This window comes from Phalaenopsis equestris, unplaced genomic scaffold (genome assembly GCF_001263595.1).
Source record: "Phalaenopsis equestris unplaced genomic scaffold, ASM126359v1 Scaffold213822, whole genome shotgun sequence".
Lineage (NCBI taxonomy): Eukaryota > Viridiplantae > Streptophyta > Magnoliopsida > Asparagales > Orchidaceae > Phalaenopsis > Phalaenopsis equestris.
This window is the reverse complement of record NW_018232644.1, coordinates 1-10,317: the sequence shown is the minus strand read 5'-3', so window position 1 is coordinate 10,317 and position 10,317 is coordinate 1. Positions and strand designations below refer to the sequence as shown.

The following is a 10,317-nucleotide window of genomic DNA, read 5'->3' as shown; positions in this document are numbered from 1 at the left end:
TACTTGTGTGAAACTGTAGGTATATAAGTTTCATAACATATTCAGATAGACGGTACTCGTCATCAAGAGATTATGATACATAAAAAAAATCTGAAGGAGAATTACATATCCAAAAAATTATAAATTTAGGGTCTTCTAAGAAAAAAAAAAAATCTTTCTTCCATATTGAGCCAAAAGGTCTCTAAAGCTCCAAGAAAATAAAAAATGAGGCCACAAATAACGGTCACGACATACCTGAAAGGAAAGAGGACAGCTGAGAAGATGGTATAATTCCCGTGTAGATTTGATCGCATGATGATGAGTCTGGACTGATTGTGTTGGACACCAAAACCGCACAAGAAATCAATTTTTTTTTTAAGTTAACATTGAATTAGGCAACAATTTTATTAGAACATAAACTTATTTAGTACAAACTCCTTAACCTATTTGCTATGATATGTTAACTAAGTTAACTTTAAGTTTTAGATTTTAGATTTGTACAACATATAACCTCTTAATTCATTTGATAATCCTCAATATGAAGAGAGACAAAATATGGTGATAAATAAATTCAAAATAATATTTTAAATTTTATAATATAATTATTTTTATATTTAATTCACGCAATCAACTTGAAAGTCATGGAGTAAGAATTAAGCAATTCCATTATCTAAAAAAGCAAAATTATCAGACTCAATTAACTAGTCTTCAACTTTGCTTAGACTCAAGCCCACTCTTCATGTTTTTTTATCAATATTGTCCCTAAATCTTGTCTATGATTTTAAGACTGTAAGTATTTTAAACATTATGATCATTCCATCCCCGTAATTTTCTAGATTACATTATTGGTTGGATGTAGTTAGAAATCAATATGATTTTTAAATTCTATAAACCTCTTGAAAATTTCACAAAAAAATTTATTTCTCTTTTCACTTAAAATGAGTGAATGAAAATGAAATTATAAATTTCCATATACAAGCAACCAAATTATCCCTAATATAATTTTTTTTCTTACTGAAAACAACCAAGGTTTCTTCAAGTTAGTCAATAGGGAGTTGTTTAGAATGAAGAAATTCCATGAAGGGTTTGTTACAAAGTTCCTATCAATAGACCACAACTGATGATAATATATGGTATAAGCAACAAACATAATGAATACAAAAAAATTAAATTAAAATAAAATAATTAAAAAGCATGTTTTGTATAAACGGATAAGCCAAGCAGAATGAACAAAGATTTGCGTTGCCATTCAAAACATGTCCAAGTAAGAAACAAGTAACCGAAGTTAAATGAAAATAGTAAATATAAAATGTGGCAATGGTCAAACTTGTTCAGTTTAAAATGACAAGGAAGAACCAAGTATTTTATTAATCATGAATATGAATTTAACATTACTGATTGATATAGAACAAAAGCATGAAGTACTTGAAAATATTTAAATTATTTTGACAATCTAAAAAATATTGATTTTATTAAAATTAGAACAATTCTTTGTCATGTGAAGATTCAATATTATTTGTGAGCTAACTTTATAGTCCATAGTGACGTGAGACAGACAAGGGAGACCAATGGTCAGTTTTGTCTTTCCAAAACTCGAGTTTCTGGTGCTTGTCTAAGTTTAATGAAGACTCGCTTACGTTGAACACTTAAATTTCAAGAAATACATGGCAGCTGCTACAAAATCATGTAATTAAATTTCAGCCAAAACAGAAGAAATGCTCAAAACTACCAAAATCATCAAGATGGGTTGGCTGATGCAAAGTTCCAAATCAAAGCAAAACTAAAAAATAAATTAAATTGAAGCATTACATGGTTGACCTCCCTCTGATGCGGGTGTCTCCTGCTACAAGAGCCGAACGCGTGCGCCGGTTCACATGAACGGTATAGAGCAGAACCAAGCGGCCTGTTTTCAATTCCTTTCTAATTTTTAGTGAGTTTTCTCCTTTCCTTTCATTCCTTTCTAGTCCTTTCTTATATATCTATTGTATTAGGGTTTAGATTAGAGCTTTGCTTGTGCTTTCTATCCGGATAGCCGTCGGATATATCTCATTCCAAGGTGGTGATTATCCTAGACTTTCCACGCCTCCGAATCCGTTCATCTGCTGCCTACGTCACTGTACCTACTGCCATCGCTCGGAAACAACACTCATTGGCTTTTTTTCCTGCAGTTTCCACCTTCCAACCCTTCCGCCCTCTTCCCACATCACGCCCCACCGCACCACGCAGTACTTCCCTACTGCAGCCGCCCCAGACCAGATGTCCTTGCTGTTTTACTGCAGTTCCCCCTTCCCAACTTCTGTCCCAGCCTCCTCCTTCACTGCCCTCTCTGCCTCAACCCTCTACCTTCGCTGCTGCAGCCCACAACGCATTCCCTTCACAGTTTTGTTGCTGCTCCAGCCACCCACAAGCCTTACTGCATCTCATCCACCCTCTAGAAGCCTTGGCTGTTGAATCAGCCACCTTCCAATGTCCCAACCTACCTATTTCAGCCCATCTCACCGTCCTCCACCACCCTTGGTATACACGTTTATAATACTTATAGATAAACCAATGTACTCTTCTGAAAGGAACAGAATAGAATGAAAGGATCTTGAAGTTGCAATGGTTTTGTTGTTTTAGCAATGAAAGATTAGACCTTGGGGTCACCTTCTCTGTTAAGTTTGGTGGCTTGTCCATAATAAATTTTAGGGAAATTTTATATACTTAGCGCAAAATTCTTATTCTTATGTATTTACATATCTCATATCTAAACTTTCATATTTACATACATCGCACTTTGATGCTTTAAAGCTATGCATGAAAATATGTATTTCACTTTTAAAAAGTGGTAACAAGTGATTAAATATTTGACTGCTATGTGTGTAAATATGAAAGTTTAGATTTGTAAATACACAAGAATCGTGTGCTATGTATTTAAATATTTATTAAATACATGCTCAAGAATCCACACTTGAACCCATACTGTTATTAATCCTCCACCTCCCACCACTATTTATCAATTTGGAATAAGAGATACAGATAATTTTTTGCATGCATGATGCGTTCATGTTTTCTCTTGGGCTTCTTTTATCCAATATATCCTCTCCATCCCTTAATTTCACCTTTTCAACTTTTAGTTTCCAATCAACCATTAAATTTATGTTAATACCTAGTTTGATGATCCATATTACCACTTTTGAATAGTAGCTAGATTGTAATTTTTTTTCCCTGTTGTATGGAAAGAAAGAGTAATTATCTAGATTAAGTTGTATGTATCTCTTATCTTTGGTTTGGTTTCTCATTTCAATATTTGCATATTTACTTTCTACTCATATTGCATACTTGCTTTTCCTTTCATTGGCATTCGTTTAATTCTCCAGGAGTAGAATTCTTAAAAGATTCTTAAAAGATGCTGTAGAAATAAAGCATGAACAGCTTGAAAATATTCGAATATTTTTCTGAGTTTGAAAATGATTATATTATTAAAATTATCATTATGGGAGCTCTTTAAAAATAATTAAAATTATCATGAGAAGATTTAATATTATTTGAAAGCTAATTTTGACATCCACCATGGCATGGAATAGCCAAAAAAGATTAAGGATCAATTTTGTATTTTCAAAGCAAATTTTTTTGGTGTTCCTCCAAATTTACATGGAAGGCTCATAAAAGAAAAGAAATACATGGATACTACCAAACTCTATAATGAAGTTTCAGCTAAAGGAGAAAAAAATGCTTGGAACCACCAAAGCCAACAAGATGGGTTGGCTAAAGCAAGCTACCAAGCAATGCAAAACAAAAAATAAATAAATAAACTATATTTATTGGTCATACATGGCCGGAGCTCCCCTCTTCTTTTTGTATTTTGTAATCCTTACATGTAGATCCATGTACTCTTTTGAAAGTAATAAAATAAATTTGAAGTTGGAAGTAGCTATTCTAGTTTAAAAATGAAAGATTAGACATGGTGGCTCAACCATAAAAAGATAAAATAGGAGCCATCTTCAAACTTCTACATTAAAACATATATGACTATTAATCCTCAACCTGCCACCACAATTTATGACTTACTAAGAAGCTAAGAAATGACATTTACAAGTAAAAAGGTATAAATATGAGAGAGCGTACAGATTGAAGTATAGATCTGCCAAAATCACACAAACCAAGCCATTTATAGTGTCAGCTGCTCCATATCTTTTATGCTTCTCAGGTTATTCTCTCTCTCAGCCATTCTCTCCTCTTGTGGATCTTCGCAAGGATCATCCCTCAGACTAGAACTTGCTTCTTCAGTATCAGAATACCCAGGTCTTTCAGTCAGGAACTGTTCCCAAAACTTATCATTTACTCTTACATTAGCAGGCAAAGATGCCGGTTTTCCTGCTTGAGAAACCTCTCTAAATGTTGGGGCTTCAGTATCAGTCAAAACCTGATCCGCATTCTTATTTTGTCCAGAAATTCTAGTACTATCATCCCCTGTATACCCATTTGTTACTCCAAGATCAACTAAGCTTGGAATTCTGCTCAAATTAGTGCTGCTGTCCATATGCATTGAAGAAGAAGAAAGAGAAAGTTTCAAGTGGCATGAAATAAGCCCATCTCCATCATCTGATAACAGTGAATTCTTCCTCGGGCAGAAGGAAGCTCCAGTATCAGAAAGTTCAAGAGTTTCAGGCACTAATTGAAGGCATTCCATCCTGAGAGGACAATCATCATCCGTCGGCCTCACTTGTGGACTTCTGTAACCTTCATTAGAACCCTGGTTGCTGGGAGAGACTAAATTGCTTTCAGAAAAGGCTGGGCTCAGCTCCAACCTTAATTTATCACAGAAGTCTTGGCTGAAGACATTGCCAACTTCTGTGGGCTTAGAATTGCTACAAGAATTCTCACAGAAGCTATTATCCCCAACTTCAGGACAACACTCCACTCCTGGATGCCTTCTCTTCTTATGGAGAGCTGAAGCCGAAGAGCCACCCATCATAACAAGATTCTCAACAAACTTTGGATTTTGAACAGCTCTCTGAAGAAAAGAGACCATCTTTTCCTGCCTTTGCTCCATATCCAGCAGCCTGCGCTCGATATCTTCGAGCTGGATTTTGGTCCCGGATTGCTGCTGTTTGAAGCGCCATAGATTAGCCTGGAGTGCTGCCTTCTCTCGCTGAAGCCGCTCGATTTCCTCCTCGAGTGCGGTCCGCTCGGCATCCGCGGAGCCATGCGGCGGGTTGCTGTGGCTATGGATCGGCTTCCTGCGGTGGATGTTTTTTAGCTTATGCTTCTGGCCCTTCACGAATTCATCATTCGCAAACTCCCACCGTTCCGGATCGATCTTCCGGAAACCCTAGGCATAAGAAAATAAAGAAAAAAAAGGCAATTCTCGATCCGGATGGAAAAACTAAACCCAAATAAAAACTCTAAGAAATAAAGGAATGAAGGATTACATAGGTGTTGAGCTGTCGGATAAAGCTGGAGAAATTGTTGTGCTTGAAGTAAGTGGGAAGGAGACGTGAGGAGAACTCAGGCGGGTTCCAGACAACGAAGCTGGTTTTGGTGGCGGTCCATGAGACGATGTCGTCGGTGGAAGAATCGTCAACCATGTCGTAGGTTTTGACGAGAAAGGGAGCGGGTCCACCAGCTCCGGCGGAAGAGCCGCCGGCGACGGCGTCGACGGTGGACGTTGTCGGTTCCATGGGAGTGTTAAGCTAGGGATTAGGATTCAGCCACAATTATTGGTCAGCAGAAAACAATTCGATAAGGAAGATGACTCCGGTGTCCTTTAAAGAAGAATAGAAAAATTAATACATGATGACGTACGTGCATCTTGACCTTGATTGTTGGAGGAGCAGAAAAATAAATCAGCTTTTAGAAAGATTATTACATCAGGTGATGAGGTGTTTAAAGACAGGGTTACGTGGCAATTTGAGTTCGAATCGTATTTGTCAGTGGGTCCCTCTCTCTGTTATTAGACGTCTGATACAAATTTACATCAGATATGCTGATACAATAATTTCTCGAGAATTTAGGGACAGGATTTTATTTATTTATACATTATATTTTAAAGGGGATTTGATGAAAGAGCTACTGGGATTTAATAGAACTTATCAAATGTTTTATTGGATTTACAATATTTAGTATCTTTGCCCAGCAGTTTTTTCTGATTTAACTCATTCAAAATTTAATAAATCTAGATTTAAGGGATTAAATAAATCCTAATAACTTAAATCTCTTTTTTTTTTTAAAGACAGCACTAAATTTGATATTTATATATATCATTTTAAGTCTCATTTATATCAGTATATGCATAAAATAATGTATTTCAGTTTTAAAAAATTACCATTAGTTGTCTTTTTAAAGTAATTATAAATTTTTAAGTATAATATAAATAAATCTTAAATATCAAATTATGTAAGAATTATGTGATGCATAAAAATCACCTCTATTTTAACAAGAAATTAACTGACTAACAACACTCTAATCGTCACTACGGGAAAATGTTATATTAGTGTCGAATATTTTCATGTTAATTGGGTTATTTTCCGACGCTAATTCAAATTTGTGTCAGGCGTTAGTTTTTTTTATGTCGGTTTTTTCATGACGTTATTTTGCAATGTGAGGTGTGACCCCTCAATGAGAGATATGATTTGTCATATCTGCTCTGAATGATATCAGTGATCCGTATCATGGGCAGTCTGGAGGGGTTGAACCTCCAAATGATCTAGTAGTTACATTATAAAATTGAGTGAAAAATTGAAATTACTATACTGTGAAAAAGAAAATTGACTTGCAACTCACCTTGTGTATCAATATATACACTACCAACGGTGTCAGCCATCTCAGGTGCTGGATCGAGGGGCCTGGCTCATCTGATGAGGATGATGGGTAGAAATACGGTGGAGTGGGAGGTGGTTCCTGCGAGGGAACTAGTGCGGAAAGAGGGGCAACATAATGGGACCGGAGTTATTGCACTAGTGTCATACCTGCCAGCGGTAATGAAGGCCTTCTTCAGCCTCTGATAAGTGTTCCCTAAAGTCCCATGAACGTGGGCTCTCTCGAGAGGTAAGAACCTATCATCTGCAATAGGAGAAAAATAGTTATTGCACTAGTGTCATACCTGCCAGCGGTAATGAAGGCCTTCTTCAGCCTCTGACAAGTGTTCCCCAAAGTCCCGTGAACGTGGGCTCTCTCGAGAGGCAAGAACCTATCATATGCAATAGGAGAAAAAATTTAGAATTAATAAGCAAGATTAATATGTAATATAAGACAGAAAAGTAAAAGCCAAAAAGTAAAACATGTCGTGTCTACGTATAAAATCAAGAAAATTAAGCAGGACAACTATAGTGTAAGAAACAAAACTAAAAACAAAAAGGTGCATAAACTAATCACCTAAGTATACTACCATTTTCTAATATGTTTCATTTGATGATCCAGATGTTGAAGAACTTAAAATTTCTTCACCAATTTCATCAAAATTAAGCAGGACAACTATAGTGTAAGAAACAAAATTAAAAACAAAAGGTGCATAAACTAATCGCCTAAGTATACTACCATTTTCTAATGTGTTTCATTTGATGATCCAAATGTTGAAGAACTTAAAATTTCTTCACCAATTCCATCGTCATTTTCATCCATATCTAGAGGGACTTCTTTATGAATCATTGTGCTATCCTCTAGCGGTAACTTCCCATTGATTGAGTTAAGCTGAATATGAAAATTAGACATAACGAGCTCTTGGTGAATATGGTTGATAACATTCTACACTTCAACAATTTTTCATGGTCTATTCTTTAATACAACAACCCAATCAAGTTTATCCCTTGCTCGTCCAGGATATCAAACATAATAAACCTAACTAGTTTGACTTACCATAACTACTTCATTTAACATGTCGTAATAGCTGATCTCATTATTTGTGTGTATGTTTCCTCTAGCACAAACACCACAATTATATGTTTGTTTTTCTTCACACCAAGAGCTCGTGTGAAATTTATACCTTTAATTTCAAATATTTTTCATGTCTTCACGCTGCGATTAGACCTCCAAACAAGATCTAATAAATTTTGGTCAGTGATTCTGTTGCTTGAATCATGGACCTAGTAGAAGTTCCATAATATAATCCGTTTAACTTTGAATAATACAATTACCCAACATAACAATGAATTTAAAATTTACTTCAACGTACATATAATTTGAACCATTTTGAAAATTCTACATCGATCTTCTTGCTTATAAGAGAGCTAACCTATACGTTCAAGCTTTTCGTAAATAACCTGCAAACATCATTGTGACTTATATGTATAAATTAATCGGTAAAACATTCCATACGTACATATAATTTGAACCATTTTGAAAATTCTACATCGATTTTCTTGCTTATAAGAGAGCCAACCTATACGTTCAAGCTTTCCGTAAATAACCTGCAAACATCATTGTGACTTATTTGTCTAAATTAATAGGTAAAACATTCCATAAAAAAATATTTGATTATTTTTAATCTTACTGTAAAAATGGTTGTACTTCATCGCAGTTCAATAGAACATACAAAGTAGCTGTTTGAAACTCTCCATTATTTAGGTAGCGTGTACCATGTCTGTCAAATGATTCACCAGAAATCTGGAATATTAATAGTTATGTTTGCAAAGGCATCTGACCAACCGTTTCATGTGTATATTGACTTTAATTGAAGTAATAAGGACAGAAAGTAATTATCTCGTGTAATAGGTATGCCTCGAATATCCAACCCTCAGGACATGCTTTATTATTAACAGTCTTTTTTATTTTATTCAAAAATCTAGACAGTTTAGTAATTTTACAAAAAATAAAATAATATTTCACTCTAAAATAAAAGACATACCTCTCAAAGGGATACATCCACATGTACTGCACTGGTCCCTCAAATATAGCATCATGCACAAAAAAATGGGTTGATGTGTCATAGTGTCAAAAAAACCGAGAAAAAATATCTGTTCAAGCTTGCGCAATAATAATGGAATACTCGCGTCAAGGCTTTGTAGAGAATGAACATCCAAAGTGTATGCACACAACTCCCTGAAGAATGTACTGATTTTGATCAATGGATCGACTATTGGCTTTAACAAAGTATTGAATGCAATAGGTAATAAGCAATGCATGAAAAAATATGGTTATTGTGACTCTTCATGCCAAATATTTTTTTCGTGCCCAAATCAACACATCGACCTATGATAGAGGCATAGCCACTTGAAAAATTCAAGAAATGCAACCACTCAAAGAATGCTTTTCAATGATCTGATGTGAGATAATATGTAGTTTTGAGCTTTATTATTTTACCTGCATTTGTCTCTTAAAGTTCAACCCCCTCCTCTTGCAATACTCTTTCAAATTCATTATTGCTTTAACGTTGTCCTTTATTTTTTCCTTGATATTAAGAACAGTGTTAATTATATTATCAAAAAATTTTTTTTCAATATACATAACTTCCATATTATGTCTAATCTGATTTGTCTTCCAATATGAAAGATCCCAAAATATACTCCACTTCATCCAATTATGTGTACGCCACAATCTGGAAGACGGACTTGATCTTTCAACTCTATTACTAAAAAAATGCATATTTATTCCTCCCGAATGGGTGACCACATGTTACGAGGAATTTTTTCTTCCATGCTTCAAAGTGAATGCTTTAGACATGTTCATGTCGTAGAGGCATGCCAATTTTTTGGCCTAAGGTAAAAGTTTTGTTTCCTTAAAATATCATAAGTCAACACTCTGGTTTCCCATATACTTGTATCTCATCTATATAACGCTATCAATACACATCAATTATACTCTTTAAGCTATGTGGACCTGGTATGATCAACATTAAAAATAAGAACAATATAGTCATACACATATAAGGGGGTAATTTATATGTCGTGATAATAATTGTCCAACAATACCAATATGTTACAGTATGATTGTAAGGTGTGAACCCATTTGCACATAAGTCAAGATTGATGTTACGCGGTTTTGCTGCAAAGTTCAGATAACTGTGGTCGAAGTGTTTCCAAACATCACCAACTGAGGGATGAGTTATTGTACTTGCATTAACAGATCTAGTATTATGCCATGACATGTGGAGAGTTATGCGGATATAAGCAAATAGTCGTTGGAGTTGTGAAATGAGAGGAGAATAAACGAGACATTTGTAGGGAATATTATTTTGGTTTTTACTCTTTTTTCCCCTTGGTTCGAACCTATCAGCACAACAAAATATGAATTTTGTCTCTTGTGCATTCTCCATGTAATATAACATACAGTCGTTGACTCATCAATCGATCTTTTCAAATAGTAGCCCCAACTTGGCCACTATCTTTTTAGTTCTGTACAAATCTTCTGGAACTAAATTAT

General features: G+C 35.1%; 1 protein-coding gene across 1 annotated transcript; it reads right to left on the bottom strand.

Moving 5' to 3' along the window:
- Positions 1-3,691: 3,691 nt before the first annotated feature.
- On the bottom strand, positions 3,692-7,015 carry LOC110037005 (heat stress transcription factor A-5). The gene is made up of 4 exons (XM_020741567.1): positions 6,930-7,015; positions 6,745-6,861; positions 5,394-5,654; positions 3,692-5,293 (listed from the first exon to the last, which is right to left on the bottom strand). Exons 3-4 carry the CDS (start codon positions 5,640-5,642, stop codon positions 4,130-4,132), a joined length of 1,413 nt encoding a protein of 470 aa, XP_020597226.1. The 5' UTR covers positions 5,643-5,654; positions 6,745-6,861; positions 6,930-7,015; the 3' UTR covers positions 3,692-4,129.
- Positions 7,016-10,317: the final 3,302 nt, after the last annotated feature.

Coding starts and splice junctions, on each gene's coding strand:
- LOC110037005 (XM_020741567.1), bottom strand. CDS start 5,642: ATGGAACCGACAACGTCCACCGTCGACGCCGTCGCCGGCGGCTCTTCC. Junction 5,294..5,393: donor TCCGACAGCTCAACACCTAT/GTAATCCTTCAT, acceptor TCTTATGCCTAG/GGTTTCCGGAAGATCGATCC.